Below are 23,429 nucleotides of genomic sequence, written 5' to 3' on the forward strand. Positions count from 1 at the left end.
CCAACCTCAACTGAAAGTTTCTGCAGCCTTATAACCTAACAAATGACTAAATTGCCAAAATAAATCCCTTAGTACAATAGCTTGACTCTAAAATAACAGAAATTTTGCATGCAGACCCTGAAATGGAGGGTTTATGAAAAGTAACAAAAATAAACATTCACTAATATCAATTTTTTTTATGTTGTTATAAATTTCATATGTAGCATAAGCGCCAATACTGCCTTCATTTACAATGTTGCTACTGTTTTCCACTCACAAACGCTGCCCTCCGTGGACAGCAGCAGCAGCAGTGAAACGTCACCCGTGGTGTGACATCATCACCCATGACGTAATGGAAATCCAGTTGTTACCAAGGCCCAAATTTTCAGTCCATACGCGTTTTCAAATATCTAAAAAGTGGCAGCTTTATTCAAGAGGTTTAAATAAAAATGCGACACAACTTTGGAAACAAAATAGAGCACAGACTTACGAAACCTTGAGATTAACTTTGCATTTATTTATTTTTTAACGAAAATTGCTTTATAAACTTAATCATAAATGTGAATCATTTTAGGAAATGTAAAATTCTACAAATAAGGTTGGAGCTGCTTCATTAATGGCGCAGCTGATACATAAGCAGGTTGAACCATAGGTTGAACAATTTCCTAAATCAAAATGTATACATTTGAGGTGTAAACTTGAACTGTAAAAAGAGAGGCTCTTTTCTACAAAATTGGTTATTTCCGCAAATGGTGTAGCGAGTGCTGAATGAAGTAGCAAGATTATATCATCAGTAGCTATTACTGCCTCTTGATACGACCTTCACTCTGACTCAGCTTGAAATATTTGTTGTCCATCCGGGTGTCAGTAAAACAAAAAACACATTTCAATTTCAAGTCATCGGCAGATTGAGATATTTTTTTGAACGAATGCTGCTGTTCTACACTACAAACTAGTGCCACAATTACTAGTTGATGTTTTGGTAACTTTTCTTCCTTGTTGAAAGCTATAAGCACCAGTTTCAAGTTTCAGTATGTATGTTCGGAAGGGATCACAAGCTTTGACCCTGTGTCGACTCCTTGGCACCAAGTTCTTAAGAACATCTGAAAGATATTTGGGAAGTTCAGTTACAATGAATAACAAGAAAGCCTGGGACATTCCAGAAAGGGATTTGGTTTTGAGAAGGTCAGAGAAGGGTAGTGTTGTATTGGACATTGCGAAAGTCAAGAGGGAGCCATTTTTGAAAGGACTGTTTCAAGACAAATATGATAAAGAGATGCTAGCATTTCCTGAGGTGTTGAACAAAGAACAAGTGGATGATTTGGATCATAAGCTGTTGTCACTTGGCTATAGGGATGGTGAGAATATCTTGTTTTCAATTTTTCTATAAAATGATTTATTGATAATTGAAGAGTATATTTTGTTCCTAAAATTACACTGTTATTTGAGTGATTTGAGAGTTGCAATTAATCAGTTGAATTACATTTGTACTGGTAATAGTCATCAAGGCCATTAGAATTATAAAGTTTTTTATATTTCATATCACTTATGCCAGAATACACATTCCATTCAGATCCTCCATGTCAGTTCGCTGTCATGTGGTCACAGTCTGGATTACAGCAGCATAGGCAACAATCAGAGCAGAAAAGTTACTGAAGGTTTTATCATTTTGAATGTTTTGTTTGATTGGGGCTATTTGACCCCAATCAAACAACCTCCCAATGTAAATCTAATCAATCAACCTCCCATTTAAATAGGTACTCAATTTCAAAGTTCATGTTCTTTTAACATCAATGATGCATTTTAAACTAACAAAAGATGAAATGTTGTAACTTCTTAGCTCTTGGACATGAACCATGGTTATTGCTTGCAAACAAGGTGATCTATGTGCATTTTTATGTGCACAGAGAGTATCAACTTACTAGTCTATTGGTTCTGTTGGCAGAAACTTTCCAGGATGATCCAGCTCCTGAAACCCTGAAGCTGGGAGGAGTGTTTGGACTGGAAGTCCCTGATGAGTATGGTGGACTTGGGTACACCATGACTGAGGCTGCCAGAGTGCTGGAGGCGATGGCCAGCACCAGCCACTTTCAAACCACTCTGGTACACAACTTTCTGGTACAGGTGAGTCTTGTTGGTTAACCCTCGCGGGCCGGGGGGGGGGGCGTTTTTCGCCACCCCCCCGGGCGAATATTTGCGATAGCTCCCGAACGCTTAGGGATAGGAAAGCGAAACTTTCAGTACCTTTTCTCCCATCAATTTGACATCTTCTGAAGTAAAAAATTTGGACCTAGACCCCTTGATGACGTCACAAGGTCCATTTTTCTAGACCCCTGCACGGCAAACTTCGGCGTCACAGACGCAAACTTCAAATAGCTGCTAAAAATAGTTTTAGAGATAAAGACAAATTACGAGCACGGCTGTGTAGCGTTTGACCTAGAGAAAAATGGAAAAATAGTTTTGGTGACCTGAGGTCAGAGGTCAGGTCAACGACCACGAATTGTGGTTTTAGTTTTTCGCAAATAACTTCGACAAAAATGGTCCTAGAGCTACGGTAGTGGCACCATCGCATTAGCCTTGTCAAGCCGCGTCGAATGATATATATTTTGTTCGGAAAAGGTCACGTTTTATATTGACCTCATGTGGCCTCGAATGACCTCTGGTTGACCTTGACACATGAAAGGTCGTTTATGATGGATTTGTATGTACCCGCTGATCACGAATCTGGCATCCATTTTCCTCTAAACCTTCATTTAGAGCTTCCGGATGGCAAAATTGTCTTATTTATTATCACTAACTTGAATCAGTGAAATAGCCTCTAGCAGGGATACTCTTCTGTGACCTTGACCTTTGAGCAGCCTTGTATCGTAAGATGAAGCACAAATAGGGAACTGATAAGCCTCAAAATATATCCAAACATCTTGGAAGTTAGCACGTAAGATTTGCGAAAAAGTGCCAAGTTTGAGGTCAATTTTGAGCGTGACCTTGACCTTGACCTTTGATTTTGAGCACATTTTCGGAATCTTCAGATCCTCTTCTTTTGTTTGACACCCAATTTTGCCGGTTTAATGCAGCCTGCCGTCCTCTAGAAGGCTTACTTTGAGATCACTACACATGTGCCGGTTTTTGCCTTTGACCTTGCCCTCTGACCTTGAAAATTGACCTGAGGTCAAAAATTTTAGGTGCTTCAGAATCGTCTCGTCAGGACCTTTCGTTTGGTATCGCTTTTGTTTCCGTAGCTCCCTTATTAACGGAGTTAGACAGGGGGAGGCGAAAAACGCCCCCCCCCCCGGGCTGCGGTGGTTGGGATTACCCCCTGGGCCCGGCCGGGTTAAGGATCCAAGTGTTTTTTTTTTGTCATGACTCCTTACCCTGCAGTTTTTCATTTTTAGGGACATTTCATTCATGTTCAGCAGTTGTTTCAAAACAGCTGTATTTTGTCTGTAGCCATGTAATAAAAATCAATTACACTGCTTATATACCTGGCCTGAGTATCAGATCTATAGCAGCCAGCTATGCTTTTTCACCTATTTATTTTGATATTTTAGATATTTGTGAACCAGTGGGCTTCCCTGCTAACAGCTGGTTCTTTTTACTGCACTGCCTGTTGTCTTTAATGCTTCCACTGAAACTACCCTGTCCTTTATTTTTTCTTGGGGTGCACTGCAGCACCATGTGCTCCATGTGACATTGCTCTGCTTCTGTTAGAGAGTCGTCTTAGAAGAATCATCATCCTGTTTTCCTGCTCCTCAGGCCCTGTATCTAGTCTTAGAAAGTCATCCTGGACCCCTCACCCTACCACCCTCTGTGTGGCAGGCTCTGAACTGTCTCATCCACCCCCTCACCCTTCACTCTGCCCTCTCTCTCTCTCGCATGCACCGTCTGCCCTTACAGTGCTGCCCCTCATCCCACCATGCACCCTTAATGGCAGGCACTGTCTCAGCACCTCTCACACCCTGTCACCCTGTTCTATCCACTCTATGACAGGCCCTGCTGCAGTCTGGCTCGGACGAGCAGAAGCGGCGCCTGCTGCCGGGCCTGGCCTCCGGTGAGGTGACGGCCGCCTTCTGCTGCTCGGAGCAGACCGCCTCCTCCGACCTCTCCGGGCTGAGGTGCACGGCGCGCCCCGACGGGGAGGTGGGCTCTGACCAGGGTCACCTGCTGCTCAATGGGACCAAGGTGGGCGTGGCGCGTGCCCGCTCTGCCGACCTGCTGCTGGTCATCGCCAACACGCAGGTGAGGGCTGCTGGGGACGGGGAGAGAGGCTTTCGAGTGTGTTCAGATGAGGGGACGCGGGGAGCGACGGTGGGGTCTTGAGGGGGACTGGGAGAGGCGGTGTGGTGTTCATTGTTCAGTGCAATCTTGGGAGCAATGTGAGGTGCATAGATTAGGCGGGAGGCAGGGGTGTCGTTTTCCGAAAATGATTGGTAGTGCCCAAAGGCGGCGGCTGGCCATATATGATGGGGCTTACAAGGTAGGGTACCCCCAAATCTGCCTTTCTCATCGGATTTCGGCCACTTATTTTTCGCCCTGGTCATTGACAAGACTAACCGAAATCTAAAAAAAACACACAAAAAATAACTTTGGAAATCTGGGTCCACACCGGACGCCATGCACAAAACGTGCAGTTATATAGGCAATAGTGTCGGAGGAATGCACGCCATTCTGAAAGAAGCCCACATCGACTTAAAAGGACGGCTGTGCTGAAAGGGGACAGGAACAGCTTTGAGGGCCCAAGCCGACTAAAAAAGACGGCTGCGGGGCCAGGAACGGTTTTGAAGACCCACGCCAATTGAAGGGTTCGACAACTAACGAGGACTGGAAACACAACGATAGTTAGAAAGACCTGCTTGCCAAAATAAAAGGATGACAGTACGAGGGGCGTTCAGAAAGCTACGGGCCCGACCATGAAGGAGCAGAGAGATACAGCATTGACTCATTAGACCAAAAAGTTCATTTATTCAAATAAACACCGTTAAGACAAACACATTTCGCGCAGCGTTTCGCGAGAGCCCTCAAGGCCTCCATAACCAAGTGGGTTTTGGACCCATCCTGCACGTCCAAGACGGCTGATTTCGTCTCCCTGCTGTTAGCGAGGTTGCTGCTGCTAATTTTCTTATGTTGGGGAAGAGGTGGCAACCACTAACCAGTGTGTGCAAGGTTCGGAGAGAAAAAAGTGGATGCGACAACAACTCCTGTTCGTCATCCCGCCCATGTACGCAGGTGCGTGGTCGCGGATCAGGTGCACACTTTACGTCAGCTTCCCTATAGCCTCTCCTCGATGTTTATCGAATGGACGCACATCATCAATTGTGTGCCCCTGTTTTGGAAAGTTGACGAGCGGAGGGGGGTCGCATCGACCCCTCCCCCTGCCAGGCCGTGTTATGAAAAATGCCCAGGGCGAGGGTTAACGCTTGGTGCCTTTTCTGCACTAACTACTGTGAAACGAATCACTGCTCTCTTCTGGGCGTCGCCCATCCTATCCGAAATGGCGAACTATGCTACGAATAGAATCCCGAATCAATCACAGAAGAGACTTAATTAATGGCCACTTACTTAATTTGCGTAAGTGGACATCCCAATAACACATCATTTAACACACCGCCTTGCAGGCCAAAATTCCAACTTCTTCATTGTTCGGCCCGAAACTTTTTGAACGCCCCTCGTAGTTACGAGCTTCAGTTTTCGGGGTCTGATGCGGTAATGACCTGGCGTTGAACCCTGGGGAATCAGGCTGCATCACCCACTCAAATCAATATACCTATGGCCTATTCTGGAGCACCGCGGCACCTTCCGAAGTCGGTGTAGGGCCTCCAGCGGCTGGTGTGGAGACGGATCGGGGTCTATTAGGGGCGGTCGCGTGGTATGCGGGACTCAGAGGCAGTTATGGACCTCTATAACCAATTGCGTTTTCGAGCCTCTTAAAATCCATTAAGGACCGGAGTCCTAGACACGTGAAACCTCATTGTCAGCTACATGCACCTACTGTGGCTAGAACCTTATTTATGTACTTGCATATGTGCTTATTTAATATTTGCTTATCTGTTTATTTTGATTTTTTATCAACTGATAAGTGACAAAAGATTGGTAGGGCTCAGCGAACATTGGTAGGGCCCAAATAAACATCGGTAAGGCTCGGGCCCTACCAGGCCTATACAAAACGACGCCCCTGACTATTGTGAAACTTGGTAGGTAGGTAGGTAGGTAGGTGGGTACCACATAACTTGAAATTACTTGACGTAATGACATGATGTGGAAAGTGAAAATGATACCTAGGTATTGATGGAAATTTATGGACTTAGGTACGCTACAAGAAGATTGAATTGGTCAACCAATTCAAATTCAATCTACTTGTGGAGTAAGTCTACAGATTTTCATCAATAGTTACCACCTACCATTGAAGTTACTTGCTATCATGTTGATTTTATACATGAGAACCTCATTCATTTTATTTGTATGACATGTTTGAATGCAATTTTCTCAATAAGTGAAGAAAAATGTTGGTAGTGCTCAACAACACATTGGTAGTGCTCAGCTGAACATTGGTAGTGCTCGGGCACTCCCAGGCCTACACAAAACGACGCCCCTGGCGGGAGGTGACACTAAATGTGACGTGGTGTGATGGGGTAATGACGTATTACCGGCGAATGCGATGACGATCTTTCATTCAGATGGCGCCACCGTCATATAGAACTCCGACCCGAATGTTGTGCTCAGCATTTCATGCTAGAACCGAGGCATAGATTCACACACTAGCGGCCTATTTAGATCATAATGCGATGAACAGCCCAATTTGCTTTGTGCTTTTTCGATCACTAGTTATTGTGGTGTACCCGTGATCCAGTCAGTGGCGGAATCGTGACACACGAAACGGGTTTGCCTCCGAGTAAAAAAAAAAAGTTATGAAACGTTGAATGTCGCTGTGCCCACAGGACCGGGACCACCTGGGTAACCAGTTTGACCTGCTGTCGGCGCTGGTGGTGGATAAGTCGGCCGGCGGCATCACCTACAAGTCCTGCGACCCCGGACTCGGTGCCGACCTCTGTGATGTGAGTCAGTTGTGTGACAGGTGATACAGCCAGTCACTGGTGCTGATGAGGTGCTGAAGATACACAGCTGCTGATATGTTTTTTCCTTACTTGGGGTAATTTAGTAGTCGTGAGATGTGATATAGTTATAGCAGTGAAATATGTCTTGCATTTCACATTTTATCACAATAGGTATCTCGCTATTTTTTCATTTCATCCCACATTTAATTGTGTGTTCTATGATGCTCATGGCTAACGTTTGCGATTTGGTCGTGTTCTCAGGTGGAGTTCAAAAACACGCCCGTTACCGCTGATAATGTGATCGGCGCGGTGGGCTCCGGGCACTCGGTGCTGCTGGGAGTTCTGAACCACATACGCAGCCTGTACCCGGCTCAGCTAGTTGGTAAGTACTGAATACATCTTCAACTCATGCTCCGTTTCGCTGGCTCGACTGCTTACTTTTGCTGGTTTTATATATTAGGTCGTTCAATAAGTAATGAACAATCGGTCATAACTTCTTCATTTCTTTATTTAACACTTTCAAACTTTCACAGATTATAGAAAAGATGTCTCTGAATGCAGCCTATGCTTCAAACAGGTACCCGCCCGCCTGCACACACTTCTTCCAGCGTTCCGGCCAACGCCGGAATCCCGCCCGGAAAAACGCCTTTTCCGTCTTTTTCACCCAGTTCTTGACAGCGCACATGACTTCAGCGTCGGTCTCGAAGTGCTCACCACGGAGGCCATCCTTCAGGGGACCAAAGAGGTGAAAATCTGAAGGAGCCAGGTCCGGACTGTAGGGCGGCTGTGGCATGACATTCCAGCCCTGTCTCGCGATCTCTTCGCGCGTGGCGTGAGGCATGTGCGGTCGGGCGTTGTCATGGTGAATGGTGATGTTGTTGACATCCAAGCCGGGCCTCTTCTTCAGGGTTGCTTGTCTCAGTCTCCTCAGGACTATGATGTAGCGGTCGCTGTTCATAGTCCGCCCAGGTTCAAGAAAGTCCACCAGGATGACACCATCCTGGTGGGTGACCATAATCTTCCCAGCGGAGGTGGAACTTTTCACCTTCTTCGGTGCCGGTGATCCCGGGTGTGTCCATTCCATGGACTGGCGCCTGGTCTCGGGCTGGTAATGGTGGATCCATGATTCGTCCCCGGTTACCGTTCCTCTGAAAAACTCTTCTCCAGCGTCCCTGTATGCACGGAGAAGGTCACTGCAGATGTCACGGCGGGCGTCTTTCTGCTCCTGCGTCAGCAGTTTAGGGACCCACCTTGCACAGACTTTCCGGTAGTTCAGTTGGTTGATGATGCTGACAATGGTTCCAGTTGAGCAACCAACTTGCGTAGCCAAATCCCGCACCCGGATTCGACGGTTCTGTTGAATCAGTCTGTTGACTTTTTCAACTGCTTCAGGAGTTGAAGCACTTGCAAGGCCTTCCAGACCTTGGCTTGTCGCTGGTGCTGTCATTTCCATTACGAAACCTCAAAGCCCATCTCCTGTCAGAGGAAATAGCCATGGTTTCTTCTTGATACACACCACGGAGCTTGTCATGGATTTTTGTTGGAGAAACTTCACCGAGTTTAACCAGAAATTCAATGACGGCGCGTTGTTTCAGTGTTGAATCCATGATCCCGACTGCTTTCCGTAAATTTAAAACAGAAACTCCAAATGCTTAAAAAGTTCAGCGAAGTTGTGACAAGCGCGTGACTTTGGGCAAAAAACGAAGAGGTACGTTTTGTAGAGAATTTCTTGAAGATTCCCGTGCTTTTTTTGGTATCGCGCTAGCGTCAAAAATGTCGAAGTTACATGCCATTGATCATTACTTATTGAACGACCATAGACCCCTTTAAACATGGACTGTGCACTGGCTTAGCCTAATCGACATTTGAGGCAAAATTTTGCCTCCTATGTAAACAATGAATCTAGCATTACATTCGATTCGGTGCTTTTTGTTGCGCTTTAGATATTTCATAATCACAATAGCTTTAAAAGAAACGCAACTAACTTATTCTAAGGGACATGGCCAACGGAGAGGTCAGGGCGAGGGGGGCGACCCCTGCACTTTAATGATCGGGGATCGACTCCCGCATAAAGTTGCGTTTTCCTCGAAACTTGACGCTTAGTTAAACACCCCACCTTTCAAACGAAAACTATCAAATAATGCTGCGAGTAGTTTATTTTGTATTGTGCAAAAATACACATGCATGCCTTCCTATTTACTTCTCTCAGTAGTTTCCCACCCAACTCTGACCCGAAGTCTGGATGTAGGTACCTGAGAACCTGAGATCAGGTACCGGAGAACGTAGGCGTTCAAATGTTCACTCATTTCGATCCAGTCAGCTTTCGGATCTTGTCGGAATCCGAGTTTCTTCGACCAGCGCGTCCCTGTGCTTGCTTTGGCCTCTTTTCGGCGTGTGCTAGGCTGTTCAGGTCCTTGGCATGATTGGAGACGCAAGCGTTGAACAGCGCCCCCGCCATGGTGGGCAAGATGAGTTTGCTGAGTTTGTGACCAGCCGCGCACTCCAGCTGGGAGCCTTCTTTTTCTTCCAAGAGGTTCAGCGAGATCTCCTTAAACACTCTCCTGGGGTTTGTGCACCCAAACAAAATGGCGCGGGTTTTAGCCTCAACTCTCAGGGACCTGAAGATGGAGCATATGTCCTCAGTGATTTTGAGACAAGTGGCAGATGGCTGGAGCCGGATGTCCGAGTGCCGCCGGTCGGTTGAGTTCTGTCGAGGCGAACTCGCGGAACGAGCGCCGCCTGGCCTCCACCTCAGCGTCCGCAGCTCTCCGCTTCTTCTCCTTCCAGAGAGCCTGGTTCTCCGGAGACGGGTCCACCTGGACGGCTGTCCTCGCTGCCCGGCGCTCTGCCACGGCTCGCACCAGCTCCTCGTCGAGAGCCCACGGCTGCGGGTCTGCGCGAGCGCCCCGCGGGATGTATTTCCCGCTCGCTCCGCTGATGGCACCGCTGAAGGCCGTGGCGACCCGCTCCACAGAGTCCTCCCCGGACATGGCACCAGCCGCCACCTCACAGGCAGCGGCAAAGCCAGCCCAGTCGGCCTTGTGGAAGGCCCAGCGCTCCTTCCTGATTCGGCGAGGGCGAGAGCCGGAGATAGCAGCCGTGATGACCTGAGGCAGATGATCGCTGCCTAGGTCTGTTCCGGCTTGCCACGTGCAGCGCCGCGCCAGGTTGCTGTGTGCCAGCGCGACGTCCGGGGTGCTGTGCTGCGCCTCCTCTCCGTAGCCGCTCCTTGTCGATGCGCCGGTGTTGAGGACCTGCCAGTCCTTCTCGCTGACCCAGTCATAGACGCGTCGGCCGACCTCGTCTGGGTTACTTGATGGGAAGCGTATATATGCTTGGAATTGCATCTGGTCTCAAACGCAGATTTTTTCGGTCAGTTCTTCTGGCTGTTAGTGCTTCCTCGCAAAAACTATCCGTCGAGAAATGCAGCTCACACACTCCACTGTAGTCCAGAGATATTGGCTTCAGGGGCTTTAGTACCTCTATCCACTTCTGACGACGGGTTTTCTCCACAGGGAATTTGAAAACAGACTTTTTCTGTTTATAACCAGATCTACACTTAAGAGCAGCACATTTACGTGCCATTTTAAAAATGTAGGCCTACTTAAATCTACATATCAGCGAAGTGTTAACAATTAAAACATGAATAAACTTACCAATATACTTCAAAAACTGACAGATGGACAGCAAGATGGACAGAGATGCCCTTCGATGTGCATAACAACCATGTGATAGATTTTATTTTCCAAAATTTCGCTGCATGTCGCGTCACGTTTGTCGTCTTAAGTGACACTTCCGTTCGGTTGCATATTTTAATCCTGCAGTTGCGATAGAGAACAGAGTCTACAAAAGATCAATTTTATTCAAAAATATTTAATTGTTTATGATTATAGAACTTTCATTCAAAAGATGAAGGCCAGACGAATCTGTAGATAAATTTTCGCGGCCATTCTACCAATTTAAAGTGATTTAAGAAGCTTGTAAAATTTTGCCTCAAATGTCGATTAGGCTAAGCCAGTGCACAGTCCATGTTTAAAGAGGTCTATGGAACGACCTAATAAAATATCTGAAGCCTGGCATTCGTGAGATGTTTTATGATTTTGTAATACCTTTCATAACAGCTGTTGTCATATTGTTTGTTGTTTGATATTAGCCATTTTTTCCACTTACCATCAATTAACCGTCTCGGAGTATTTCTCATTTCATGTGATATCCTGCTACAGGTTTTCTGCGTCCGCTGGTTGCCATGACGACCAAGCACTGTCTTCACCGGCAAGCGTTCAAAAACCACCTGTCGGACTTTGGTCTGACCAAGGCTGCGATAGCGTCTGTCAACCGGGACATGTACATTATGGAGAGCCTGACCTACATCACCACCGGACTTGTCGGTAAGGGGCGTGCCACACCGCGCGAGCGAACACACCGGCATGAGTAACACCGTCAACATTGCCACAATGTCAAACAAATCAGCGGAACGGCTTTCGCCGGGGGAGGAGCACGGCGAGCCTTTGCTTGTGCTGGCATTGCAGAGAGTGTTTATTTTTACTGTTCGGCACCGGGATTGAAATACGTTGCTGTTTCGGTCTGTTTCGATGGGTTATGGGTGTCTGCTGGGCCTCCGCCCCCGCTCCGCTCGATGCCACCCCTGTCCCCGTCCCTTTCCCTCCCACTCCCTGGTTACCGTCCCCGCGGTGACTGTACTGGCTCCCAGTTCGATGGGTGGGCAGCTAGCTCCCTTGATCTGACAACTGACGAGTCAGATATGCAGTTAACATGCTGGTAACGGCTGAATTAACACTCAGTACAGCGGACTGTTGTGTGTTCTGGAACATAGCAGTATGTTCATTGCTCAGGTACATGGACATTGTTTGACATCGTGTGAAACTTGATATTTGCTTTGCTCTCACGTTGTTGGTGCCAGTTTAAAACAGTTACAATATTTTGTTTGTGACTGGTGATGATATTTTGGGATCGGTCTAATCTATGCTGACATTTCTGCTAGATGAGTCACAAATCTTGTGTTTTAGTTTTACTCTAGCGGTATGCTTGGTGACAGTGGAATATATGGCAGCAAAATTTAGCCCAGCTTAAGACCTACCCCATGGCCATGACCTACCTCATGACCTGACCTTCATAGAACTGGCCTTTATCGGTGTCCTCCGCATTCCACAGACCTGACTCAAGAGCCCGACTACGTACTCGAAGCGGCCGTCTGCAAGGTGGTCTCATCGGAGCTGGCTCAGAATATCGTAGACCGCTGTCTGCGGCTGCTCGGCGACAGGGGATACTACAGGTGAGGAGAGCTTCGTGCGGGGATGTCACGAATCGGAGCTGGCTCAGAACATTGTGGACCGCTGTCTGCGACTGCTCGGAGATAGGGGATACTACAGGTGAGGAGAGCTTCGCGCGGGGATGTCCCGAATAGGAGCTAGCTCAGAACATTGTGGACCGCTGCCTGCGACTGCTCGGAGATAGGGGATACTACAGGTGAGGAGAGCTTCGTGCGGGGATGTCACGAATCGGAGCTGGCTCAGAACATTGTGGACCGCTGTCTGCGGCTGCTCGGCGACAGGGGATACTACAGGTGAGGAGAGCTTCGTGCGGGGATGTCACGAATCGGAGCTGGCTCAGAACATTGTGGACCGCTGTCTGCGGCTGCTCGGCGACAGGGGATACTACAGGTGAGGAGAGCTTCGTGCGGGGATGTCACGAATCGGAGCTGGCTCAGAACATTGTGGACCGCTGTCTGCGACTGCTCGGAGATAGGGGATACTACAGGTGAGGAGAGCTTCGCGCGGGGATGTCCCGAATAGGAGCTAGCTCAGAACATTGTGGACCGCTGCCTGCGACTGCTCGGAGATAGGGGATACTACAGGTGAGGAGAGCTTCGCGCGGGGATGTCCCGAATAGGAGCTAGCTCAGAACATTGTGGACCGCTGCCTGCGACTGCTCGGAGATAGGGGATATTATACAGGCAGGTTGTAGGTGAGAAGAGAGATGCGAAGGGGGATCGCACGGGTACTCAGCGTTTGTTCCTAGTGTGGTATATATGTAGATGGAATATGATGGATTACATTTGGTCGTGTCGCTCGCCTCTCGGGGTGGGCTATCTCACCCGGTCGGCTTTCAATATTTTCTGCCGCAACCTTCGTAGAGACGTGGGCTTCCTTTGGTAAGCGGTCCATGCCGCATGTGGAGCGAATGGTGGAGGCGTTGAAATCAATTTACTCTGGATACTGCTGGCGCCTGGCGGTGCTAAAGAGTTTGTGTGAGTTCTTGGCGAGCAGATGAGAGAGATGAAGACAGCATCGTCTTGCGCAATGAACGGCTGCGGTTGATATCACATTCCACTTCCCATTAGATTGCGAAATTCTTGTTTCAGGAATCGACATGACAGATGTGTTATTTCAGCAGCCGGGTATTTGTATCACGTTACCGCATTAGCTCCGTGACAGATTGTTCTGGTCATCGTGAACGGCTGCGCGCCTGTTCCTTTCAATCTGACCGGCTCTCTCACCATCCATCCTAGTCAGGCTAACTACCATCGTTAGACCTACTCTCGGTCTGTGGCGTCACCCGGCGGCCCTTGTCGCCGGAAAAGAACAACAAATTAGCGGCCAGCGGGGCCTGTGACGGCCGGCCAGTCGGACTTTAATCTGGGTCGAAAGTCATCCATCACCGGGCCTAATCGGACCGAGGCCCGCTTTCGTGACTCGAGATTGGTCGTAGTCGGAAACATTCTGTTGGCAAATTACGGATAGATAAATTTCGTCACGCCATATATTTGGTGGCGAGTTATGATCATCGGGAGTGTTGCTACCTGCCACGCCCTGTGTTGGTGCAGAGCCGTGTCAATGAGTAGGATGTCGGGTATGCAGCCAGTTCGATGCCAAGTCTAGCGCTGCAGTAAATATTTAACGTATCGTATGGCGCCAGGGTAGGGCCGAGCAGTGCTACTGGGTCCAGGTTTAACATCTGAACTGTCGTTACAGGTGCTAATCCGGATTTAATGTGTTGTTGCTTTGGCATGGTTTTGTCTGGGAAATTATTTTTTTGTCTGAAACATGTAAAGGTGTCGAGTGAGGTGAATAATGTTCTATCCGGACAGATGCTGTTGCCCAGGTGCAGCTGTGGTTAACAAGAACAACGTGCTAGGATGTTTCGGCACTGCGTGTATGGCTAGCTGTGCCGTGCAACTGAGATAGGCCTTATGTTAATATGGCATGCCGAGAGAAGACCGACTCCCCTCCCTCCTCACACGCTATCCAAAAGAGGCTGGTTAGGAGCAGGATTGACTCACGCTCTTTTAACAGAAATGAGACCCCCATCTCCCTTGTATTGTCCCAATTATACAGGTAAACTAAGCGTGACTCTCCCTCTCTCCGGCAGGCTCTCCTACTCTCCAAGGATATAGATAGAACTAACTAAATGTAGCTCCCCCACTCTCTCCAGCAGGCGAGAGGAGACTCCTACCGTCCCAGTGTACATTCAGAACAAAGTGTGATTCTTTTCCTCCCCGGTAGGCGAGAGGAGACGGGCGACACTGCCGAGCGGTACCTCAAGGAGACGCGGGCGGCGCTCCGCTTCACCGGCTCCAACGAGCTGCTCCGACTCTTCATCGCGCTCGGAGGTAAGGGCGGGTGCTGGCGGTAGCTCAGGTGTGCGGTACAAACTGACTGCCGCTCGTTTGGCTAAGTAGTGAAGTTAGATGGTGTTCTTGGTGAGGTTAGCTGTGGATTTTTTTTTTGGGGGGGGGGGGACAAACATTTTATTTCAGGCTATGCAGGTGAAAAGCACAACAAAATTCCAAAACTGGCGTATGATTGTTACGAGAGATGGAACATTTAGCACGACTTCTTGTTCACAACGCGGCGTTTCTTCAACACGGTGTTAGCGACCTTCTTGGAACCTCTGGACTTGCTGCGTCCACGGCTCGATCCTTTGCTTTTCGCGTTAAGTAGTAGGCTAGCTCCGGATCGGCCATAACGTCGCGGCTAGTCATGTTCTCGAGTCTTTGCTCCGTGAATTCTTGTTTCATTCGACTGAACAGTTCACGATAACGTGCCAAACGAGCGGATATACTAGGGATGTCATCTGATGGAGGTGGTGGAGAGTGACTGTTGGACTGGTGTGGACTGGTGTGGTGGTGGTGTAGCATAACTCTATGTTCTCGCCGACCTGTGACTCTGAGAGGGGTGCTGACCGGCTAGCGGTGTTATCCGGTGTGGTAGCCCACTCAGGGTCAACGTGGAGCTGGTGGCGCTCTGCCGGATCAGTGAGGTGCGTTTCGCCTGTTGCCTGCTTCAGGGGACCAGAGTTAAATGGCGAATGGAGGACACTCGCTGCATTGCCACGGACTACAGCCAGCGCTAGTCTTTGTCGCAGCCAGGACGATTCACGCGCGTCGCCGGTCACGCTGACTAAACGGCCACCTAAAAGGCTTATGAAGCGGCTTGTTGCCGGGCCGTAGACGCCACTAGTTTCAATTGCCACAGGCTGAATTTGAAACCGATCAGCCAGTCCCGAGTACTTGCGCATCTTTCTCTCCTCAGCGTCCCTGGCTGCAGCGCCGGCAGCAGCGGCGGTGGCCGGCAGATGGGAAGCCGCGTAGGTGTTGACGCAAGTGGCATCCCACACGAGCGATTTTCCCTCAGTAAATGGGAAAAGCGTCAAGCCGTCCGGCCGTTTCCCATCACCACGATCGATGCCGGTGGGCTCAAGAAGAGATGGCAAGCCGACAGTCTGCAGGGCACGCTTAATCACGTCATTGAGCGCGGTGTGGCGGGGATTACGTCCCGCGCTCAGACGGCAGGTCAGCGCATGGTGTCCCAAACTGTCGGCCAGGGAGCCACAACGACACCTATGTGGCTGGCAGACTTCAGCTCCGACGCGCAAAGCAACGGCGACTCTAAGGGTGGGAGGGTCCAGCAGCGTGCCCAGGCTGGCTGAGGGCAAGGCGTGCAACCATGCTCCGCTCTCCACCGTCCCTGCTGCGGAAAGACGGGCTTGCTCTACCTGGGTAGCGGTGGCCAGTAGGCTGCTTCGCACTTTGTCGGCTAGTACGCTGTCCCATGCACGCTGACTTCGTGCAGCGTCACCTGTTGGAGGTTCCGCTGGCTCAGCCGCCATCCTCCAGTCCGTCAAGGTAACTTCTTGTTCCGCCGACAGTCTGGCGCGTAGCGATCCGGGCAGCATCGACATCAGCAGCTGCATACAATGGTGAAGGGATGTTACGTAGCTTGGAAGTGCAAGGTCTTGCGTGCGTCTGATGCCTAGTCCGCCATATCTAGTCGGTAAAACTGCCTGTGTCCAACTGTCCTGGCTAAAGGCGACGTTAGTAATGCTACAAACTGCAGCGCGGAGCGTCTCGTCCAGAGGTTGCAGGAGATCTAGTCGCCTGTACACAGGGGCTGCTCGAAGGATATACTGGAGTTTCGGGATCCACAGACAATTTCTCAGAAGATAGAAGGCCGAGTGCGCATCTATGTGCTGTAGCCGGTCCACCATCCGCTCCAGGTCATTTTTCTTCTCCGCCATTACTTTCTCGGCAGCCGCATCCATCATTGGCGCTCCAAGCATCCTGGCTTCAATGTCTTTTACTAAGGCAGCCCCAGGGATAAATGTGTGCAGACGCTCTATAATAGACCGCGTTTGGTGCTCACTACAGCACCGTGGCAGGATGATCTCGCATTTTGTAGGGTTGACAACAAGTCCTCTAGCTGATAGTGCTGGAATCAACCGTTCTAGGTCACGGCAGACGGTATCGATGTCCCCACCGATAGATCCATCGTCTAAATACCACATATTGAAGGCCGATTTCACTTCTCTGGCTGCAGTGTCAATAGCTAACGAGAAGACTGCTGGACCGCAGGGATCTCCTTGCTGGAGGCCAGTAGCAGACGGAATCTTAAACGTGCCATAAAACAGTGGGGTCGGTTCCGAGTAAGCTTGCCATAGTAAACGATACAGCCCAGGCGCCCGTTCCCGTACGTCTCGGAGAAAACAGTCGCGTCGGATGGTATTAAAAGCATTCTTCATGTCAATCTTAACAAAAACCTCTTCTCCGCTCATGCACTCCATGAACCGCCGGGAAGCATGGACGGCCGCCTCACACCCACCTGGAGTGCCGTAGCCAAGCTGCACCGGACGTAGCTCTTCGCCAAACTCTGCCGCAAGGGGCTTCAACGCGACCTTGGTGGCCAGCCTTCTAAAAACAGAGCCGACCGCTATAGGCCTGAGGCCGCCGTCACGTTTTCTGAGCGCAGTTAAACTAGCGCCAAAGAAGGCGGGACATGCAAAGGCTGGCAGCTCTCCCAAAAGGGCCTGGTTTACTAGGGCTGTGAGTGCGGTAATCAAGCGCACCCCGGCCTCGGTGCTGTGGATTGATTGGCATCTTGTTTTCAGTCTGTTTTGGCTTTGCACCATCTACCTACATTGACTATCATCGTTTCCAGCTATCATATGTGCATCATCTGAATTAATGTCTTCGCGGACTGCACGAAGATTTAATGTTATTTATATAAAACAATTATTTTTGATTTTTGTTGCGGATCTGTCTGAAAGGGTCGTGGAACAGTCGCCTCACACATTTTCAACACTTGCTAGACAACCGGCATTCCCATAACGTTACGTTCCCTCTCCCGCAGGCCTTCAGGAAGCCACGCCGATGTACGCCGAGGAGGTGACCAAGATGCGCAACCCGATGCTGTTCCCGGTGCACGTGCTGAAGCGACTGGTGGGCGGTATGAGGAACAAGGCTCGCTCTTCGCATACACCTCTACACCTGTACGGCTGTCTTCATCCGTCACTGAAGGTTAGCGAACCGATAGAGATAGTGGATCGATAAAGATGGTGGGCTGATCGAGGTAGTGACTTGGTAGGGACATTGGAAGAACAGAGATAGTGGACCGATAGATATAGCAGGCCAATAGAGACAGGGGCCCAGCTCTACTGCACCTCAATTTTAGGCTAACGAGCTGGAGGGATGTGTTCACTTGTTCGTCACTTACATCCCCTCATCAGTCGGCATGTTCAGGCCCTGACTCCCCTCCCCACTGTCAGGTCCAGGCTGACGAGCTGGAGGAGTGCGTGCACCGGTTCGCCGACCTGACGCTGGAGGCGCTGGAGCGGTTTGGTGCCGACCTCATGAACCAGCAGCCGGTGCTAACCTGGCTGGCAGAGAACGTCTCCGACATCTACGTGGTGACGGCCGTGCTGGCGCGCGCCTCGCGCAGCTACTGCATCGGGTTGCGAGACGCCGAGACTGAGGTATGTGTGCAGTGGGATCGGGTTGTGGATATAAAATACCAGTAATAAACCGAATATATTCAATATTCATGCAAATTTATGTCATATTAAAAGCATAAATAATGACTCGAGTATGTATTCCCTGTATTGTTTGTATTTATCTATCCTGGATTTTCGTAGCTACACTCAGCAGAAATGCAAGTAAGTTAGAAACTTGTTTTCCCAATTTACGCCTGATTTGTAGGACAACATGGGTTTCCATGTGACAGCTGGTCCCGGTAATCCGTGACGGTTGGTGTCACCATGGTTCAGTGGATAGTTGTGCTTTTGTGACAGTCCGCCCGTGTCATGACAGTTCGAGCCATGTGACAGTTTAACCAGGGATGCGGAGCCGGAGCCGGAGCCGGAGCCGCCGGAGCCGGCATATTTTGCCCGGAGCCGGAGCCGGAGCCGCCAAAAAAGGGGGCGACTCCGGCTCCTTTTTATTTTTTGAAGAGGAAAAAAGTAATTGACCTAGTTCGGTTTGACAGTACAAGGCAGTAAAACATATCGTACTATTGGTCTCAATATAAGTGCCCAGGCGACCTGTAGTTTTGATGCGGTGAATACCCTCACCCTCGCCACAATGCGAGTGGGGGTGGCGCTGGCTGGGAGGAGGGGTGCACTCGGCCCGAGTTGTGGCGAGGGTAAGGGTATTCACCGCATCAAAACTACAGGTCGCCTGGGCCCTTATCTTGAGACCAATAGTACGTCATGGGCCATCAAGTGCATGAAAAAGCCGAATATCCCCAGTATCCCACAGTACGCAATCAACTTCCTGTCTGCTCCTCCCCCCCCCCCCCCTCACGTCTACTGCATCCCCAGAACATGAGGACCGGTCATCAGGTGACGGCCATTGTTTTGAAGCCAGTGCAGTGGACTGCGACTCCCAGCACCGTCTCTTCCCCCCACCCCCACCCCCACCCCCACCCCACCCCCCAATGCAGCCGAGATGGGTGTCAGCTTACGATGGTTCAGTGAACTCCGATTCGCGGCGACTGCGTTTCCAATGCCATCGCTTCCTAGTCCTTTGTTCTGCCAGTTCTCTCCGAGGTGCGTTTGCGCGGGGACGCGGTGAGCCGGTCATGGCAAGAGTAGGTAACGCGTATAACCAATCCAATTTTTCTTATATCAGGGCCAGGCGGCGCCCCTGATATGCGTCCGCCCCGACCTAGACCCGCTGCCCCGCCCTTCTGATCTGGTTCACCCGTACATAATGTCTGAGCGGCGATTGGCGCGATCAGCTGGCGCCGCAGCTGCTGGTATTTTTCTTCCACCCGTATTTAATTGATTGCATAGGGGATGTACTGAGTCGGAGCCGGAGCCGCCGGAGCCGGAGCCGCCGGAGCCGGACCATTTTACTCGGAGCCGGAGCCGGAGCCGCCATAACATTTCATCCGGAGCCGGAGCCGGAGCCGGAGCCGATTTTTTTCTCCGGAGCCGGAGCCGTTTGAAATTTCCACGGCTCCGCATCCCTGAGTTTAACCCGCGCACCGACGGGGGGGGCGGATATCCGCCCCCCCCCCCCTGAGGTTTTTTCCCGGATAGCGGGAAAACCGCGGCGCGTAGCGCCGCGAAATTTGGTATGACTATTCTCTCATCAATTTTACACATGGTGTGCAAGTTTGAACCTCCTAACTTTTAAGGTCAGGTCACCAGGTCACTTTGAATGACCCAACCTCAAGTCACTTTTTTGCAACTTTGTCACCGTGCCAGAGCTACAGTAGATGTCGGAGGCCTTTGAAAGTCGCAGGATGTTATTAGGTCATTAGTAGCTACAATTTGTATATCTCGGAATTTTGATGTCGGTGACCTAAGGTCAGGTCAATTTCGCGACCTCCCCATTATAAGTCAATGGGGGAAAAATCAACTCCCTGTTTTTACCACTAAAACGGGTCGGAATGGCCCCATATACCATACATGACTTCACATACGATCAACCTTCACTACCTTGAGGTCTGTTTTGCTGTTGGGCAGCTGTAAGGTCATGTGACGTCATCAAAGGTCACCAAAGGTTTTTTGCCAATAACTCCTTACAGGAACAAGATACAGCCGCGCGGATGGTCTCATTGTGTTCAGCTCGTCAAGACGCATCGAATGATATACATGATGACCTCGAGGTCACGTGACCTGAGGTCAACCTTTGACCTTGACCTTTCGAGGTCAACATATATATCATTCGATGCGGATTGACGAGAGGATCACGATGATGCCCTTAGTTTGTTCCTATCTTGACTACTTCGAAAGTTATTCGAGAAAACCCCTCTCCATATCTAGCGCCGCCATTTTGACTTTTTCGACCCCTGTGACGTCATCTTTGACCTGACCTGAAAATGACCTTTGTAAAAATTGTAGACCTTGTCCGTGCGTATCCGATGCCGTTTACCGCTTGTCGCTATCTTGCTTCGTTCTCGAGATCTCAGGGGGGGGGGGGGCGGTCATCCGCCCCCCCCCCCGTCGGTACTAAGTTGGCGCAGACCCCCGTCGGTGCGCGGGTTAACCCATGCGACAGTTGGTCCCGTGACAGTTCGAGGCATGTGACACTCGGCCCGTATGACAGTTGTGTTAGTGTGACGGTCACCTCCCTATGACAGTCAGTCCGTATGACATACGGACCGTGCTGACCGATTTAGCGTTCTCCCGCCTCTCTGCTGTCTGATTAAGGAGCCGTGAATCAAACATCGTCTGACGTCCGGCGGCGGCGGGGCTCCTGGTTAGAGAGGATACACGGCGGTCGGGACGATGGCGGTCCCTGGGCACGGCGTGGTGGCCGGCCAACACAAACACGGGGCCGGCGGGACGGGACGGGGCGGCGCTACCTGACCTGCCCTCTGACCCGACCTGACCCGGCGGGCCGTCAGCTGTGTATAATCCATCCCAATCCGACCATCCTGCTAGGAATGGGGGTGATTCGTTGGATACGCACTCATCCTACTCGAGACGGCGCCAGGCTTATTGGTTTCAGTCGAAATCCTCGGAGCAGCCGCAGCTCTGGCGTCTCTGTTGTCTTGCATCACCGTGCTGTCGTTTGCGGTTGATATTTCAGGGCTTTCCGGCTGGGCTGTGCAGCATTTCATGGGGGTTTCCACTTTACCCTGCCAAGCGCCTTCCGGGAAACGTGCGCTGTTTGCAGAGAAAGAGCGTGGCTGAGTCAGTGGGCTTGACGCCACCCCGAGATTTGGTCGCCTCCCTTCCAGCCGTTGTGACGCCGTTGAACACAGACCATCGCGGTTGGTGGCGTCGCAAATTGCAATGTGCCGCCTTTTCTCATCTGTTAAAGACCAGCTTAACTCCCCCGGCGAGAAAGAGGGGGGACCTTCCTTATCCCACGGCACAATGTCTAGCATTTCTCACTTGCGCATATTTGACCGCTCATGCTGGTCCGGCTGGCCCTCGCAAGCATATAATGCAGTCTGATATTTTGCCTGACCTCCCTCATCCGCGGCGTTAAACCTTTCCTCGCTTGCAGTGAAAGCAGCATCTCATTTCGTCAACCCGCTCTGACCTCTCCCCTCCCTCTCTGCTTCCAGATCGCTCTGGCCACCTCGGCGGTCTATGGGACGCATCTCGACCTGACCTCACCCTCCCTCTCTGCTCCCAGATCGCTCTGGCTACCTCGGCGGTGCAGGGGGTGCAACTCGACCTGACCTCTCCCTTTCCTCTGCTTCCAGATTGCTCTGGCCACCTCGGCGGTCAATGGGTCGTAGCTCGCTCTGACCTCTCCCTTTCATGTGCTTCCAGATCGCTCTGGCTACCTCGGCGGTCTATGGGTCGTAGCTCGCTCTGATCTCCCCCTCCCTCTTCATTGCTAGATCGCTCTGGCCACCTCAGCGGTGCAGGAGGTGCAACTCGATCTGATATCCCTCCTTTTCTGCCGGCAGATCGCTCTGGCTACCTCGGCGGTCTATGGGTCGTAGGTCGACCTGACCTCTCCCCTTTCCTCTGCTCCCAGATCGCGCTGGCCACCTCGGCGGTACAGGGGGTCGTAGCTCGCTCTGACCTCTCCCCTCCCTCTCTGCTTCCAGATCGCTCTGGCCACCTCGGTGGTCCACGGGTGCAACTCGCTCTGACCTCTCTCTCCCTTTCCTGTGCTTCCAGATCGCTCTGGCCACCTCGGCGGTGCAGGTGGCCTCGGAGCGGATGCAGCGGAACGCCGGCTACCTGGACCGGGCGCCGTTCGGCTCCCCCGACTCACCGCTCATCAAAGCAGCCGACATAGTGCTCGAGAGGGGAGGGTACGCGTCATCCCACTCACTGCAGAGGACATACTGAGGGGAGAGAGTGGGTAGTGCTCTGGGAAGAGAGCGGAGTGCGGGGGGGGGGGGGTAGGAGAGTGAAGAGGGACAAAGAACACTGATGTGCTGACCGTTGGGTGTGATTTGGCACATGATGTCGGCCGGAGAAATCCTCGTGCTGCTGTGATTGTATGTGTGAGCGGTGTGATGATGATATGACATCGGGCCTATGCGAGATTGTGTGTCGTTGCGAATTTGTTGGCTAGTCCACAGGCGTCCTTTGTGAAGAAAGGGCCTTGTGTGCTAATCGCCGTCACTGACTCGGCAATCAAATAACATTGTTCTTTTGCGATTGAATCCATGCGGGTGCGTACTGCGGACCGGATTTTGTAGCTGCGTGTGCAGAGTTTACAGGTGTTTCACCAGCTGCCGAGCTATGGCTGCTGTCAGTGATGTCTGCCGCACACACCGCTGCCGTGACATGTCAGCGGCTTCGTGACATGTCAGCGGCTTCGTGACAGGTCAGCGGCTCCGTGACATGTCAGCGGCTCCGTGACATGTCAGGGGTGCGTGCCGGCCAGCCGGTGACCGGTCTCCTCAGGGTCAGCTGGCCGGCCGTCGGCCACCGCTCGCCGCTCTGTTGTGATACCATTTGTCCAATAAAACGATCGTCACGTATGCGCGTCGTGTTAGTCTGCGCCTTACCATCTGTGCGAGGTGTGAAAGCGGGAAGGGAGTCGCATCAGCCACCAGGTATTTGGAGTGCTGTAGGTCAGCCTCCAAGAAGTCGTATTTGTTATTGTATTATCATGTTTATCTTGTGGTGATGCTAGCTTATACCGGTTAGAAATCCACGGGACGGTAAACCCGCTGCCAGACT

General features: G+C 50.8%; 1 protein-coding gene across 2 annotated transcripts; it reads left to right on the plus strand.

The window, feature by feature from the left end:
• Positions 1-622: 622 nt before the first annotated feature.
• Positions 623-23,227, plus strand: LOC122389584 (complex I assembly factor ACAD9, mitochondrial-like). 2 transcript variants are annotated; one of them, XM_043381753.1, is made up of 12 exons: positions 651-1,337; positions 1,925-2,103; positions 3,967-4,215; positions 6,912-7,028; positions 7,290-7,410; positions 11,252-11,416; positions 12,201-12,255; positions 12,644-12,709; positions 14,552-14,658; positions 17,675-17,841; positions 18,090-18,296; positions 22,413-23,227. In XM_043381753.1, the coding sequence occupies exons 1-12, from the start codon at positions 1,013-1,015 to the stop codon at positions 22,584-22,586; spliced, it is 1,932 nt and encodes a 643-aa protein (XP_043237688.1). In that variant the 5' UTR covers positions 651-1,012; the 3' UTR covers positions 22,587-23,227. The 2 variants fall into 2 exon arrangements, with proteins under 2 accessions (XP_043237697.1, XP_043237688.1); XM_043381762.1 differs by lacking the exon at positions 12,644-12,709 and having other exon boundaries at positions 623-1,337; positions 12,201-12,321.
• Positions 23,228-23,429: the final 202 nt, after the last annotated feature.

This window comes from Amphibalanus amphitrite, unplaced genomic scaffold, assembly GCF_019059575.1.
Source record: "Amphibalanus amphitrite isolate SeventyFive unplaced genomic scaffold, NRLGWU_Aamphi_draft 000019F_arrow, whole genome shotgun sequence".
Classification (NCBI taxonomy): domain Eukaryota; kingdom Metazoa; phylum Arthropoda; class Thecostraca; order Balanomorpha; family Balanidae; genus Amphibalanus; species Amphibalanus amphitrite.

Coding starts and splice junctions, on each gene's coding strand:
- LOC122389584 (XM_043381762.1), top strand. CDS start 1,013: ATGTATGTTCGGAAGGGATCACAAGCTTTGACCCTGTGTCGACTCCTT. Junction 4,216..6,911: donor TGGTCATCGCCAACACGCAG/GTGAGGGCTGCT, acceptor CTGTGCCCACAG/GACCGGGACCACCTGGGTAA. Junction 7,411..11,251: donor GTACCCGGCTCAGCTAGTTG/GTAAGTACTGAA, acceptor ATCCTGCTACAG/GTTTTCTGCGTCCGCTGGTT.